The sequence below is a fragment of the Daktulosphaira vitifoliae genome, unplaced genomic scaffold (assembly GCF_025091365.1).
Source record: "Daktulosphaira vitifoliae isolate Bord-2020 unplaced genomic scaffold, ASM2509136v1 Scaffold_1, whole genome shotgun sequence".
In the NCBI taxonomy this organism is placed as follows: domain Eukaryota; kingdom Metazoa; phylum Arthropoda; class Insecta; order Hemiptera; family Phylloxeridae; genus Daktulosphaira; species Daktulosphaira vitifoliae.
Genome location: NW_026099572.1, coordinates 24,879,171 through 24,897,163, shown reverse-complemented (window position 1 = coordinate 24,897,163; position 17,993 = coordinate 24,879,171). Strand labels below are relative to the sequence as shown.

General features: G+C 25.6%; 2 protein-coding genes across 2 annotated transcripts in view; both read left to right on the top strand.

Annotated features, from left to right (window-relative positions):
- Positions 1-5,928, top strand: part of LOC126908939 (sentrin-specific protease 1-like) — a 7,815-nt gene extending 1,887 nt beyond the window's left edge. Inside the window, exons 2-4 of the mRNA XM_050691315.1 lie at positions 4,488-4,620; positions 4,716-4,820; positions 5,093-5,928. Of these exons, the coding sequence (XP_050547272.1) occupies positions 4,488-4,620; positions 4,716-4,820; positions 5,093-5,679 (825 nt within the window). The 3' untranslated portion in view covers positions 5,680-5,928. The remainder of the gene's footprint in view (positions 1-4,487; positions 4,621-4,715; positions 4,821-5,092) is intronic.
- A 6,066-nt stretch (positions 5,929-11,994) lies between these two features.
- LOC126908868 (uncharacterized) lies at positions 11,995-13,495 on the top strand (the record flags this gene model as incomplete). The annotated part of the gene is made up of 2 exons (XM_050691213.1): positions 11,995-12,440; positions 12,513-13,495. Coding segments are annotated over exons 1-2 (1,161 nt in total), but the record flags the coding sequence as incomplete, so codon positions are not given.
- Positions 13,496-17,993: the final 4,498 nt, after the last annotated feature.

The following is a 17,993-nucleotide window of genomic DNA, read 5'->3' as shown; positions in this document are numbered from 1 at the left end:
ATATTTTTACAAACATTAAGACTTCATTATCCGATATAAAAAATATCGTATCTGATGTTACATTTTATGCATGGAAATTATCGTACACGGCGACTCTTACTTAGTCAATTATTATACAATAAACTTCTNTTACTTAGTCAATTATTATACAATAAACTTCTGATTCGTATTCGTTTTGTTCGAATGACAAACAATGCACTATTGTATTATTTTCAAATTTACAAGTTTAAATATTTATTTATTTAGCGAACACTTGGAATATTCGTTATGGCCTACTCCATTAAATACATTCAACGTACTTTAATTTCGAATACTCTACTTTTTAACCCCTATTTGATATGAGTGACCGTGTCACATGACCTTGATTTGCATCAAGGTTTTTTTTTATAATAATGATTGTAATCACTGTCACATATTTATATTGCACCCAATTATACACACTGTGCCGAGACACTGTTGGTTTTTTTTTTAAATTGCGATTAGTTGAAATAGTAGCAATGGGTTTACTTTAATTATTTCATTATTAATTTTAACAATAAATGTTATTGAAGAGAGAGTTATTACTTTATTTGATCTTTTAAGATTTATATCATGAAAGTTATTATCCAACATTTAGTTTACTAGAACAAGACTAATATTATATACTTCATGACAATTAATTTTATCATTACCAGAAATTCCGGCTGGGTTGACAAAAGAGAACACGAGGTAGGTAAATAAAGGAGATCAGTTACAATAGGGAACAACGTGAATGGGGAGGTGGAAAGTTTTAAGTATTTAGGATCAGTTGTGCAAAAGAGCGAAGGTATTGACGAGGATGTAAGACACAGAATTAAGTTCGGGTGGTTGAAGTGGAGAGAAGCGTCTGGCGTCTTATGCGATAAAAAAATTCCAATGAGGCTGAAAGGTAAATTCTACAAGAATGTAATAAGGCCAGCTTAGATGTATGGTTCAAAGTGTTGGGCGGTTGATAAGAAAGTAGAGCAGAGATGAAAATGCTTATATGGATGAGTGGAGTGACTAGAAAAGGTAGAATAAGTAACAAAAATATAAGAGGGAGTATAGGTGTAGCGTCAGTCGTGGATAAGATGATAGAAAATAGACTTAGAAGGTTTGGTCATGTTATGAGGAGAGAAGAATCAGAAGCTGTAAAAACAGTTATAGAAATGAATGTTGAATGAAGAAGAGGTAGAAGAAAACCAAAAAAAGAGATGGACGGATGGTATTGAATATGAGGACATCTGATGTAAGAGTAGAGGATGTGGGTGATCGTGTCAAATGGAAGTTTAGGATAAGAGTGGCCGACCCTAAGTAGTTGGGATTAAGGAAAAGAAAAAGAAGAAGATTACCAGAAATTCCGATGACAATTGACATCATATAATTGTTGTTTGGAAATGTATAATTTAGCGTTTGGTTGGGTTTAAACAATATAGCGTCAAATCAATTATCTACTCTATCGGTTGTATCTTAATGTACACTAAACTTTAATGATACTATAAATAAATAAACTCACACATATGCATTTATAACATTGTGTCTAATGTAAGTATAACATGAAAAAAAGTAACCATAAAATGAAAAAATGGAAAATAAATTTTAGTACTCATATTAAATGTAATTTAACTCTAAAAATATTTATTTAAATGAAAAACTAGTAAATACTTTTTTTGTTTAAAATTGTCTTTTAAACAACTTTTGTACGAAACTTTTTTTTTTAAGTTAAATATTTTTTTTAGAAAATTAAAAAAGCTCATATTTTTGAATTTTTGCAAGGTTGTAAAAAAAAAAGCTCAATTACAATCAATGAGGACTTTTAGTTTGTCATTATACATATCTTAATTCAACTTTTTCAAAAAAAAAAATTTGGTTGGGAATTTTTTCCGCTATTTGACAAAATTACTCCTTCGTTGATCGGCTTATTATAATAGATATATTAATAATTATTAATATATCTTTTTACGCCATTGTAATGATTGTAAAAAAACCACAAATTATGTGAAATTTATATGGATTTTATATAGTTTGAATAAAAACTATATGTTTAATCCTGTACAGTTTATAATAATTCTAATTTATATAACACATTATCATTGTATACAACGTTTATGTTAAACCGCTAAAACGTTTTAAAATAATTTAAAACAGTTTGAAAAAAATTTTTTAAAAATTAGGTTTTAAATTCAATTTCTAAAACAGTTTTTATATAAAATGTTTTAAACAAAGTTAGGTTAAATGAAAATGCTAATAAATAATTTCTGTTTAAATAACTAATTTAATACTGTTCTAAAATAAATAAAACCGTTTAGATGATATAAATAAAAGTTTATTAAAACTAACATAACAAAATATCATACTAAATGTTTTTAAAATCATGAGAATTATCACTATCCTTAATAACCCTGAAAAAAATGTGTTGAAGACACTTGCCTAAAACTAAAAAAAATATGATTGTAGAAGTACCATCATCTCGATTTTCACATTAGATATATGACATCAATTTCTACAAGTAAACGATCAAAGCTAAATTAATAGCAGTACCTAACAGATAGGTACACTACGAAAATAGTTTATCCTGATAGATTAAATTTAGATTGAAAACTTCAATATAATAAATATTGAAGATACAAAAATAGCCATTATTGTCAAAAAAATAATAATAATAAAATTAAAAATGCAAATAATAATAATTATTATTTAATTAATTAAACCTATAAGGTAGTTAAACCCTAAAGTTATTTTCGATTTGTTCAAGTCGTAAAACTTAATTCAAATCTCCTGTTATTTTCTTTTTTCAGAATTATTATGTCATTAATTCAATTATTAATTAAATTGTTAAACTGTATTATATATTCAACTTAATAAATTTTTATGTTGATTATAATCGCATGGCATGATGTTTTTTATTCATAACTAAATGATAATAGCAGTCACCCGGGCAAAATTTTTAATAGTTGCAAGAGCATAAATCCAAACGTTGGTATTTTATTTCATATAGATTAAATTTTATATGTATAAACATTCTGTTAACAAACATCAAATTTATTCCACTTGAACTTTCATAAAAAAATCTGTATCATTTTTAAACTAATGTAATAAATAAATAAACAAATACAAAAGATTTTTCTTCAAAAAATCTTTAAAAAATATATACATATTTTAATAATTCTCTATAATAAACTCTTAACACGTTGTATTCGTTGACCAATAATAAAATAAAAATAAATAATTATTGTTTATACTAAATTTATTTATAATTGGCTTATACATTTGTTTAATGAATTTTTACAATTAAGTTTCCTTGACAATGAGATGTAAATGTTGATTTTATCGACATTTCAGTTCACTCCGTTTTTTCCCGTGAAAAATAAACTATCGTCTTGTGTAATTATTAAGATTTATTTAATTAGTTATTGATATGGCAAGTGAAAAAAATATTTTTGGTCAAACAAATGAATCAAACTTACATAAGGTCATACGCAGAGTTGAAGAAATATGGAATCGTCGTTTCATGCATTCCAATTATGTTTTAAATAATACAAATAAAGGACAAATATCAAAAAAGTCATTTAAAGATGGAAAAATTATCTGTAAATACTATTAAGATTAATAATTAAACCAACTATTTCGATTAGAGAAAAAGTTTTTTTNAGAATTATCTGTAAACACTATTAAGATTAATAATTAAACTAACTATTTTGAATAGAGAAAAAGTTTTTTAATATAAAATATAAGAACAATTAATAATAAGTTCTCTTATTCATATATAACAATAATTCAGTCGCTTTACTTTAATTTAACTATTTTAATATTAAAAAACTTTTTTAAAATTTATTATTTAATTAATAATTATTAAAATGATATTAAATTTGCAGCAATTATTAATAAAAATATTTATCCTATAACAAATTCCATTATTCCAAAAAAACGCACGTATCGAAAAACGAATAAAAATGATAAAATGATTCCAGAAAAATTGGTAACTATAATTATATTAATATATTTATTCGATTTAGCTATGTTATTGGGGTTTGTCTGATTCAAAATTATAAAATAAACTATCAACCCCCTTAATATAAATGCGATAGCATAATGTTTAATATTATTCTGCTATTTTTTCAATAAGATTTTTATGGGAAATTCAATTTTTATGGAAGATAATAATATAATATTAAATATAGTTTATATGTTTATTTAAATATCTCTTTGGTTGCCTAGAAATTGAGGGAACCAGAACTCCGAACACTTTTTCAGAATGAAATATCTGGAAACTATAAAAATGAAATTTTAAATTCAACAGAAAAAAAAAATATAGAAATTTCAAAAGACAATACGCTATTAATATCATCCGATTTGCTAGAAAAGGTATATTTTATTATGCTATTTTTCAATAAAAAGATTTTAGGGTATACCCTAAACCATTTGGATTGAAAGCAGATTTCTTAAATAAATTTATCATATAATTAAATATATTTTTATGATCCGTTAAGAGTTTTCATAAGAAAAATTTGGAACGCAAAAAATCCGAAATAAAAAAACAACTTTTTGAGATATCTTCTAATACTACTGCTCGACCAAATTTAAAAAGAAATTCATCCGAAGAAGATGAAAAAGTCATAAAAAGTATACAACTTTTAAAATATAATTCATTTTTAAAAAATATGAAGTTTTGATTTTTGAAACAAATATGTAATATTTTTAAACATAAATTATTTTAGAGCCAAAAGTTAGTTCTAATCCTTTGACCTTAAATACGCCGAATGACGTAAATTTACTTGCTCTGTCCACTATTGAAGTAATAAAAGTACCAGAGAAAGAAAAAGGTAATTAGTTATTTAATCTATTTATTTTATGTAAAATTAAATAAAAAAAGATTATTTATTAAACATAATTAATTATAATAATACGAGTTAAATTAATATAACTTCTGCAGAGGCGTGTCATTAAGGGGGTCCATGGACGTTTTAAACAAAAGTAATTATACGTGTTTAATTTCATATTCCAAAACCTTAAATAAACCTAAATAATAGTAAACTGTTCAACAAAGTCTTTTATTAATTTTATGAAAAATGTTTAAATATGGTTACACTTGCAGAAGTAATGCAAGATCAGAACACAAAATCTCTTGATCAGTATAATGCACCTTCATTTAAGTCGCCCACATCATGGTATACTTCAGACACAATTAATGAGTACATTAAAATGATAGTAACACGGTCAGAAGGTGAAGTTTATGCAGTTGTCACTGATTTTATTATAGCGTATCTTCGAGGAGGTTATCCAGCTGTAAGAAGATGGATAAAAAAAGATATTCACACAATAAAATTACTTTTTGTGCCCATGAATGTATATGGGAATCATTGGATATTGACAGTGGTTAATATACCTGAAAAGACTGTGACATCATATGATAGTCTTAAATCGTATAAGGGTCCTTATCAAATGGTATTAAAAAATTTCTTAATTGAATGGGAGATGGACAAAAAAGGAAAAGCTTCTACATGGACATTACAAATAGGCGAGACATCTCGCCAAACCAATGGACATGATTGTGGGCCATTTACTATTGAGCTGGCAGAAAAAATGTCTCGAGGAGATACAACACCAATAAATGCAAATTTTATGCCTTATATAAGATTAAGACACAAAAATGAAATTATTGCTGGCGAGCTATTCTTTTAATATTTTTATGAATGAAATTTTATTTTTGTATTTTATATCAATTTACTTAATATTCACTATAAATTGAAATTTTTATTTGTATACCACCAAACATTTTTTTACTTTTTCTATGTTTAATTGATGTTTTGTTATTTTATTTTAATCTTATTTTTCTTTGTAACATTATTTCATTAAATAAATTCAAATTTAATATAAATTTATCTTAACTGAAATAATTTAATGTTCTTGTTATGTGAATATACAAATATTATAATATTCAGTTATGGATACAATTAAGTTAAAAAGTCAACCAACTATAAGTTTTTAAGTTAACAAGTGTATCTACTATCTTAACAACTTAATTTTAGTAAATGACGATTCATAAAGAATTTCATAACTTGTGTTTTTATTTTAAATACTATTTTAATTATAAATAAGTGGTTGATAATGAATTAGTAAAAGTCATTACATTTATAACGCGAATATATCAGAACACAGTTAAAAAACATATAGTGTAACTGCATATTTAGGTATTAAGAATAGAGAAATTGTTGTTTAAGAAAAAATCATTTTATACGGAAAATTACACACGAACATTAAAAAATAATAGTAAATAATAAGAACAAAATATTTTTCTTGTTAACTAATATCATTTACATAAAGTTAAAAAGAATAAAATTAATTAATATCGAATTGTGATATATCGGCTGATATTTTTAACTTTTTGCTAGTTTATTATGCATAATAGAATTTTCAATCAACTATTATACAAATTACATATTTTAAAAACCTAATTGATTTATGTTATGAGATTTAAATATGTATCTTGAATAACTAACTAATTTTAACTAAAATACAAAAAATATATAATCATACGAATTTAGATAAGTAAAGGTAATGTTTATTCGCCATTAACAACTGTTGTAAAATTTGCATGAACCACGAAACAATAAGTAATAAAATATGTTTTTTTATTTAAAATGTAGGAAATGTTACAAAACTAATGATTAAGTTGACAAACAAAAATAACTTTTTAATAATTAAAGCAGGAAATAGCTTATGAGCTATTCAATAAGTAACTACTCATTAATTATAGAAATATTTATAATTAATAAAGCTATTATAAAAGTAATCATAATGTGTTCTATCTGATTATATTTATTTACATGTTATTATATTATTTAAAATAACAAATATATTTTTTTTAGTTCATAAAAATTTACATACTACTAAAGGAAAAAATTTGACAATTAGTTTTATTTTATTTCATGAGAAGACCACATATATATTTATTGGATCACATCATAAATCTAATTAAAAAAATGACTCATCAATAACATCTTTTAAGTCAATATTTTTACAGATATTAACATTTCAAAATAAGTACTGGAATTGAGCGCGAGTCTGATTATATATATTATTAGGTATTCTTCACCGTACTACTCCTCATTACAAGAAAAAAAACCCAGCACAGGGGGTCGCGGCACAGTGGTGACGTGCATAGTTGGATCAAGTATAATAATATCTGACAGTGATTAAAATCACTATAAAAAAAAAAACGCTTCGATGCAAATCTTTAGATAGTGTTTAATTTTAAAAAATTGGTGGATTATTCCAAAAGCTTCATAAACTGCTAGTTCCTTATTAATATCCTGATTAAGATAAAGTATGTCGAATGAAAAAGGGATTATTAAAAAATAGTATTTCCCATAAAAAAATTATATTGATCAATACACTTTTCAATAAGTTATAGCATTATAATGTTAAAAATGTAAAAAATAAAATTGAGAATTTTCACACAATAATAGCATTTGGTAGCCATTTTCACCTTGAAGATAAAATAAAGTCCGAAATTTTTTTTTTCCATGATAAAGTATATTACATTAGCTTTAATTTAAGATATATATAAAAGTGTCAGACCTTCCGGAACATTTTCAAAATTTAAGTTAAAAAAATTAATTTTTTGTGAAAAAGTTGTCATTTTAAATCCCCCCTTGTGGGCAGGTTAAGGGTTAAATTTATGAAAAAAATATACCAAATGAAAGGTAATGATATTATGCATCTATATAAAAAAAATTTATATTAATATATTCATTTTTGAAAAAGTTATGGCACTTTAAAGTAAAAAAAAATTGAAAAAATTTCGAAAATGAGCGATTTTTAAATTTGTAATTTTTTTGGAGGTTTCCCCCTTTTACGGGGAACGAGGGAATTTTTTTCAATTTTTAAGGATAATGTCTTCGACTAGATACGATTTGTGATCTTTTGACGTATCATTGAAAGAAATCGGTTCGGTGAGAGCTGAGAAAAAGTGGTAACAGACACAAAAAAAAAATAAATAAATAAAAATAAAAATAAAAAAAAAAACACATCTTAGTAAAACAAATACCTTCTCAGCTTCGCATCGAAGCTAAAATGTAATATGTAATCAGTAAGAATAACTCGCATTAAATATTATCAAATATTATCTGGAACATAAAATTTTTACTAACGTGAGATACTGTACGTTTTAATATTAGGAATTTGATGGGAGATTTGGTATTTGTATGATACTATAGGTTTTATAATAATTCCATCTTAGTAAAACCAATACCTTCTCAGCTTCGCATCGAAGCTAAAAATTCTTTTCTGTACTTTTTATGAATGCGGTATATTGAATAGGGGTAACTTAACTTATTTGTAAATTTTTCTATTCTAAAATTAAAATTGTATTATTTTGAAGCACAGTGTTTTGAAATTACACGATTATAATAAGTACAAAAGTTTCTTTATAAAAAAAAATCTGTATTCATGTTTAATTATTTTAGGTATAGGAAGAGTATAACAAAAATTTTAACAATATAAAAATTAAATTCGATTCGGGAAAAACCTTTGCCACGAACTGATAATGCTCCGACATTTGACAAAGTAGTAATTGTTACGAACATCTGGTACTCCGACCATCTGTACCATAGGTTACCAAAATTATGACGAATTTTACTCCGACATTAAATTAAAAAAATCCAGCACAGTAGGGTCGCGGCATAGCGAGGACGTTGCATAGTTGGGTTCAGTATAGATTTAATCTGACAGTGATTAAAATCACTTTCATAAGAAACGCTTCGATGCAAATCTGTAGATAGTGTTTAATTTTAAAAAATTGATGGATAATTACAAAAGCAACATCAACTTCTATTTCCTTAATTATACCCAGATTAGTAATTTTTTTAATTATATAATATATAATATTTAAAATTAATTGTTTTCAAATTATTATTGATTTTGATTTTTAATATGTTAAAAGTAATCATTTTGAACCTACTTTTTTTTGTCCTTTAAAGTGAAAGTTTTAATAAAAAAAAATGAATTTGTTACCATAACTTATAGTTCAACTTGCAATTTTGAAATTGACATTATAAAATAGAAAAAAATGAAATTTTTAAGATTAATATGCAATCAGGAAATTTTATAATTACTATTTACAGTACATTTATCAAAAAAATTCGATTTTTTTGCATTTTTATCGTAATAAATAACTGAAATAGAAAAAATAGTAATAATTTCCTAATAACTTTTGGCGTTTAAAAAGATTCTACAATGGTAATATTAAGGATTTAATTAATTTTAATGATTTACTTTAACTAAATGAACCAATCAAAACAAAGTTGTTAAAAAGATTTACTCAATTGAGCGTATTATAAAATTTGATTATAATTGTAAAAATCCATCGTTGAATTCAGATGAAACTAAAAATCATTTTTTTTTTAAATTTATAATTTATATAGCAACATATTACAAAAAAATTTGGCATATTATAGACTGGTAGTATCACACATAAATAGAGTTAAAAAATTAATAAATTATAAAGTAAAATTATTTACTTTTGTAGTTGAATACTTTTATCATATCAAATCTAATTCGACAATAAATACTTTAAGAATATTAAAAATTAATGATTTTAATTATTTGTATGGAAAAAGCTGGTTAAGCTACTTTTTATTTGAATAAGGAATATTTTTTTGATTTTCAAGAGTAATAACTTAAACTTAAACGAATTGTAATCATTTGACGTATCGTTAAAATAGTAGGTCTAGTGAGGGTTGGCAAAATAAATCGTAGCCACAAAAAGATCCACATAGTAAATTAATATTAACATGAATATACATTTCTTCTCATGAGGGGAGACTACAGTTATAGGGTCGTTTATATTTATTGAAGTTATTGAATCTAAATGAGATAAATATCAAATAATTTGAAAATTTTATTCTAACTCAAAAAAAAATGCTAAATATTAATAGCCACACATGGATTTGAACCTCGTACCGTAAGCATAAAAGGCTCAAGTGTTACCGATTCGGCAACTCTTCGTTAATTTCGTAGTTTGATAAAATTAGCTTTTTAAGATAACTCGAATTTAAAAATTACTTTTTCGACTTCAAAAAAGGAAAAAAAATTTAATAAGTTTAAATTCTTATGTCTTATGAACTTTATACTATGTCAATTAAATTATAAAATATTCATGAAAGTCAGTGTATTGGCCTTATAAGATGTTTTAAAATAAAAAAGAATATAAAACTCAGGACTTTATCACAAAAATAGCATATTTTTAAATACGGTAGCCATTTGCGCATAGAAGATAGGTCGTCAGGACAATTTTTTTTTTTTTCATTTTATAGTATAAGACATAACCTTTGATTTGATATATGTTTAAAGGATGCAGTATTTACGGAACATTTTCAAAAGTTAAGTTGAAAAAGTTCTATATTTTATACAATGTTTCAAGTTATGAACGCCCCCTATATAAGGTAAAATTGTCCAATTTTAATAAAAAGTATATTAAATGAAAGATTTACTTACAATGTATTTAGAAAAAAAAAAATTTGTGCTTATAAATACATTTTTCAAAAAGTTATAGCATTTTTAAGTTGAAAATTTAAAATTGAAAATCAAAAATTTTAACACAAAAATAGCGTTTTTTTAACTACGGCAGCCGTTTACATGCAGAAGATAAAGTGTTGGGACAAATTTTTTTTTCATTTTATAGTACATAAAACTAGCTGTAATTTGATATATGTTTAAAGGACACAGTATTTCCAGAACATTTTCAAAAATTAAGTTGAAAAATTTAGTTTTTGTAAAATAGTTGCTATTTTAAATCCCCCTCAATGAGCGGGTTAAGTGTTAAATTTTCAAAAAAATGATATCAAATAAAAGGAAAATATCTAAGGTTTTAGTATAAAAAAAAAGTATGTTGATTTGTTTATTTTTGAAAAAGTTATGGAAGTTAAGAAAAAATAGTGAAAAAAATGACAAGATTTACCGATTTTTAAATTTGTAATTTTTTTGGAGATTTTTCCTATTTATGGGGACTGAGGGAAAATTTTTCAATTTTTAAGGGTAATGTCTACCAACTAACTAGATACGAGATGTGATCTTTTGACGTATTGTAGAAAGAAATCGGTCCAGTGAGAGCTGAGACAAAGTGGCAACTGTCATTAAAAAAAAATAAAAATAAAAAAAACACATCATGGTAAAATTAATACCTTCTCAGCTTCGCATCGGAGCTAAATAATTTGAAAATTCATATTATACGTGCTTTAATAGAGTAATTTTTTTTCAAATAGCAGTTTATGATTATATAAGAATGGTGTACTTCTATAATTTTCATCAATAGGCGATACGAGAATTAAAATATTATGCATGTTTTTATTATGCGTCGGCGTTAAGAAATTTTCATTATTGTCCTTGTTACGCTATAATTAATCGTATTTGTCATCGATATTCTGATACACAGCAACCGTGATTTTCTGCGTACTCATACGCATTTGTATAAGTTAGGTCATCAAGGGACAGCTACATTAAATAACGCAATGCAAACCTAGGAGAGAATAGGTCACGACTCCTGAATGAGATGATAAATCATTTCAAATTTCTTGTAATTTTGTCGGTATCTCGGAAACGATATTGACAGAACTGTCACATCGACCTTTTACGCCATTACAGCAATATCCTTGATACTTATACTTTAGAAAAGTGGTTGTTGCCTCTAGTGAGTTAGACTATGGTAAAAAATTGAACAAAACAAATATTCGCAATGGAACGAGACGAATTGGAGAGACTATGTATTGGACATAACTAGAATACGTTTTAGATGTACAAAATACCAGTAATAATAAAGCAAATGGACTAGTGCAATGTACCCCGAAGACGTGAGACGATACAATTTGTTTTATGAAACAATTATATTAATCTTTAAACTTCAATTAATTATTATTAACTAGTTCGTACCTTATACATAACCATATTATATGGTATTTGTGAAAGGGGAGATTATCGTTTCCGCCAAAATTGACCGTATCGTTTCCGCCAAGCATCGTTTCCGCCAAATCTGAATAAGGTCGGTTTTTCGTTTCCGCCAAACCGATAGTTTATACCTGTCTACAAATAGAGGCTTGAGAACCACTGGTTAAAATATTTGCCAAAATAACCCGATAATAATTATCTACTTATCATTTAATCGAACTTTTTCCTATTCTATTATTGTTAGTTAGATAGCAGTGTACTGATCGGTATATCGATAAATATTTTGCCATCCGTTCTTTTTTATTTTATTTTTTTAATTAAAATGTCATTTGAATATATCAGAAGTAAGCGGGGCCAACAAATGATTTTATTGAATAATTTTAAGTTTCGTTTTGCATATAAAGCAATACAAACGGGTAACATACGTTGGCGTTGTTTTGTAAAAGAATGCAAAGGTACCATTCACGTGAATGAGCTTGATGAAATTATTGATCAAACAGGTATTTTTAAAATTTTTAGTTAAATTGATTAAAGCTGACCTTATTTTAAATTAGTTTTAATATATCTTATAGAACATACATGTAATGGCCCTTGTTCTGATCCCATAATTATGAGACAAAAATTAGCAGGCGCTTGTAAACGCAAAGCCGTAGACGATATTTGCCAAAGACCGCAAAAAATAATTTTAGGGGAAATTCAAACATTAAGTAATAATAATTTTACGACAACGGATGTGTCATGTATTCGCCAAACTATTTATCGCACTAGAAGACAATTTTTTCCTACTAATCCAGAATCTATAAGTGAATTACATACAATTATTGATCATACAGAAATACTAACTACGCGCGGAGAACAGTTTTTATTACACAACGATCATGAGAAAAATATTATTATTTTTTCTTGTGATACAAACCTCAAATTTCTTTGCAATTCCAAATCAATATATGTAGATGGAACTTTTCAGTATTGCCCAAAACATTTTGTACAATTATTTACCATACACGGATATATAAACAATTACTATGTACCACTTGTTTTTTGTTTATTAAAAAATAAATTTATAGAGACTTATAAAGAATCTTTTGAGGTTATAAAATATAAATGCACTGAAAAAAAGTTATTACTGTATCCTGAAAATATAACTGTCGATTTCGAAGTTTCTATTCACAAAGCTGCTCTAATTGTGTGGCCATTAATTACTATTATTGGTTGTAGATTTCACTTAACCCAGAGTTGGTACAGAAAACTTCAAGAGTTAGGTTTGAGTAATGCTTATAAAACATGTGAATGGTTAAAAGGTACCTTCGGGTTAACTTTTTTAAATCCAGAAGACGTGTCTGATTGTTTCGTTGATGACTTCATGACATTAATACCTGAGGGAACAGCTTTCATTCAGTATGCTGATTATTTAATCGACAATTATATTTCTGAGGAAAGCAAATATCCTCCAAAAATTTGGGCATTGATAGACCCCTCATTAGCCCGGACAACAAATAATTGTGAATCATTCCATTCTCATTTTAATGATCAATTTTATAAGGCACATCCTTCTATTAATATATTTTTAAAAATTTTAATAGAAAACGTTCATCTTATAATTACATTAAAATATATAGTGATGTAGCGACCAAAACATACGCAACGAATATTCTCGAATGTTCTCGTTATCAAAAACCTTCGAGAAACTTCGATAACGCCATAAGATAACCTACGCGGGTATAGAATATTCTAGAATTAGCGAGAGCCTTATCGGAGCTATATATATATCGGAAGAATCAGTCAGTTCAGTTAGTTCAGTTCAGACTGTCTAGTCCGCGATACGCTACACGACCGCTACACTCCGCCGCTGTTGTCATCGTGTATTATGTTTACTTCGATTATTTTATTTTTCCTTACTGTATATACATATATTTTCTTTTAGANAAATAATTGTGAATCATTCCATTCACATTTTAATGATCAATTTTATAAGGCACATCCTTCTATTAATATATTTTTAAAAATTTTAATAGAAAACGTTCAATCTTATAATTACATTAAAATATATAGTTCTAATAACGCAATCTCAATAAGCGTACGGAGTAAAATTGAAATCCGTTCCAATAAAACAAAAGAGGCAATTGATAAGTATAATAAAAAAGAAATTAGCAGACTTGAATTTGTAAAATTAGTTTCCAACAACTACCGAAAATTGTATAGATCATAGATCTATTTTTTATTATATTATTTCATATATTAAATATTTTTTAAGCTTATAATTAATATTTGAATTTTATTTCAATGTTTTGATGACTATATTTTTTTATAAACTATACTTTTTTATAAACTATACTTTTATTATTTATTACAAAAATATATGTACATACTTAAGACAGTTATCTATTATAATTTATTTATCTTTGGTAAAACGCCATATTTTGTTTATAAAAGTGTATTTATGTGATAAAATTTTGGTACGGGAAGCTGCCTACCATGGATAAAGTTAAATGGTTCTCAAATTTTTTAGTAGATAGACAGGTAGAAGATCAGTTTGGCGGAAACGAAAAAACGACCTTATTCAGATTTGGCGGAAACGATGCTTGGCGGAAACGATACGGTCAATTTTGGCGGAAACGATGAACGCCCTGTGAGATGGCCACCGCCTCTTCGTTGCCTAAGTGTATTATTACAGGTACTTACCAGTTAGGTCATTTATAATATCTCTATAAGAGGAATCTTAATTATTACTTTTTATATCTACTTGTCTTTATTGTTCTAAACCAGTGGTTCTTAACGGGGGCGGTACCGCCTCCTTGGGGGCATTTCGGTCTCTCTGGGGGGTGATAGTTTTGAAGAGGGCGTTGAGGAGCGGTAAGCTTTTCAAACTCGGAGATTAAAAATAATACAATTTATTAATATTATATAACAACACTACAAACAATTGAACGTGAAATCAAAATCGTTATAATTGCGCACGCTATGTAATGGCATAGGCATGTTATCTAATTAGATTTTACGTATGGGGAAGTCTTTATATAGAATTATTATTAATAGTCACTATTGTATAGTATACCTTGCAGTGCGTGATTGATATCGTGACGTCACTAGTATATATTTTATAGTGAACAGATTTAATTTTAACTAAGTAATTTGAAATATAACTATTTTTATAATGAGTGCAAAAAAGAAGTGTCGTCAGTATTTAGTAGAGTACCTAAAGTTTGGTTTTATCGCGTCACCACTTAATGTACAGTTACTGTTTTGCCTTATATGTGAAAAAGCATTTTCTAATGAGGCAATGAAGCCATCGAGATTGAAAGATCATCGTCGAGGAAGTATTGTTTGCTACAAGTTTGATCATTAATACCAAAGGGTCGTTGATTTTTCAAGCAGTGGAGGAATATTTTACCTTGACAAATATTATTGCATGCGCAGCGGATGGCGCACCTTCACATGAAACATTATATTACATATTAAACTTTGTATTTTTTTAATGTTCAAATATTAAATAAAATAACTATTGAAATTATTGACAAAAATTAATTTCTTTTGTTAAAAATTACAATTTTATGTAAATTTTATTTTTATTATCAATTTCAATATTTTTTATAATATATTCAGATATTGTAATATAAGACACAGAAGTCTTAATATTATACTCTTCAAATAACTTTTCTAAACAATTTAAATACGATTTGATATATTTAATATTTTTCATTAATATTTCCCAAATTTTATCTGCATGTTCATTATCTAGTTTGTTATTGTAATCTAAAAGAACAAATTTTGGTGACCGAATTTTCATAATTCTTTCAATATCTACAATTGCTTCATGAATTGTCAAATTTACACCTTTTTCAATCTCTGGCTTTTTAGCGGAATTTTTTAAAACAAATATCACCTCATTGAAGTTAAAACTAAATAGTGTTTTAAAGAAATCATTATTCAAAATATATTTATTCATATCATAAATTCCTACATTGATATTTCCAATATCTGTATTTTTTAATTTCCAATATTTAGAAGCATAAATCATGTGCTTTCGTATAAAATGTAATGCTACTGTTCTTATCACGTTTAACATTTTTTCTTGATATTTTCCTATTTGAATCATCCAATGATCTATATAATAATAATTCCTCGCTTCATCATAACTTGTATAAAGCTCGTTGTATATTTCGTTAAAAACTTCATCGCTTTGATTACCAAATCTTATAATGATATCTCTCAAGGTATCTCTCTCGCTTATAATTTTATATAAATAAATACTTTCTAAGGAAACCCATTTTTTTTCTTTATCATTTTCCAACAGAATACCATTATTATGCTTTTGTATTTTGCTTATCAAATCTGTATAATTGTCAGGATTCACTATTATACTATGACTATTCTCGTTTCTACAATAATTATCAATATTATGCTTTAACCTGGTTATGATATCATATTTTATTGATAAATTATATTCATTGATAATATTCATATAAATTGAATTCCTACGGCAAATCGAATTATGCAACAAAAACATATGTACAAGCCAAAATGGACTATCATATAATCTTTTATTTATTTTGAAAAGTGAAGCTAACATGTGGCTGGTAACTTCTTTGTTTAAAAGACATTCATTTACATCTTTATAGATTACTAAATAATTATAAAGTAAATGCATATTACCACAAGCCAAATCACAGTACATTATTTCAATGGTTTTGTGCATAATATTGTTTTCTATTATTGTATCAGATATGTTTAGTTTCTTTTTTATAGCATTAAAGTTTAATTTTTGTAACTCATCCAGCGGAGGATATTCAAATCCAGTTTCCAATTTGACTGCTTTTTTAAGTTCTAAATCCTTACTGGGTAAGATATTTGTAGAAAAACATGTATTAACTTGCATTTTACGCCAAATAATCGTAACTACAATGATGATAAAAAAATTAAAAATCATTTTTCACTACTTTAATTTGTAATTGTCAAATAAATTATAATTTATACAAAATGAAAACTTGATTTAACTACATGATCGTTATTGTGTATAGCTTTTTATATGTTAATTTTTCATAGAGATAGGTTATGACAATACTTTTTTAATAAATTTATGATAAATATTTGTTAAAAACTATTTTTATAGTACGCATATTATTTTGAAAAATAGTCTAAATCTAATATTTAACTGATTCAATGTAACGATGAATATAAAAATTTAATAGGTTAAAATTAAATGTTTTATTAGTTATTTATTATTTTATTGCAAAATTGTTATTTAGTGTTTTCAATATCAATGTATTTATTATTTTAATCTACCAGCTCAAAGAATATAAAAGATAATAAAAAAAAACAATACACAAATTTATTGAAAAATCATAAATTACATATCAAATATTGTATTCTTTCATAGTTCAATCATTTTTAAGAATTTTTAAAAAACATTTATCATTTTATTGTAGGTTTAATTACAAGGAACTAATAATACTTTTAAGAATTTATGATCTAAAAGATAATTATTCATATCAATACTTGACTACATTGATATTTCCAAAAAATGTATGTGGCAATTTAATATATTTACTAACATAAATCATTTGCTTTTTTATAAAATGTAATGTGGCTTATCTTATCATAGTTAATTTATTTTTAAAACAATTTTATAATAAATAATAGTTTAAAATTTAAAACCATTAAAACTACACAGAAACTATTACGCATAAAATAAAAAAATCATATATTAAACCTGTTTTAATTTTAACTTGCTTTACAAAGGTTTTATTATACAGAGTGTTCAGTAAGTAAAGAAACAGGTCAATTGTAACAAACAATTAGAACAATAGAAATCCGTATCCTTACATATTGAACTCATTATATAATAATAAAATAAGAAAAAAATTGTTAATGCTACAAAATTACCTAACGAGCTTTGATTTTCAAATTATTTATTTTATTAAGAGCTCGACAACATGACGTAGGAAAAATGATTTTTTAAAAAAAAAATTGTTCAATACAGACAGCGTTTTTCGATATATTATATAAAATTTGTACCAGGCTTGTCTGTACTAATTCGAAAAGTAGCCTGAAAA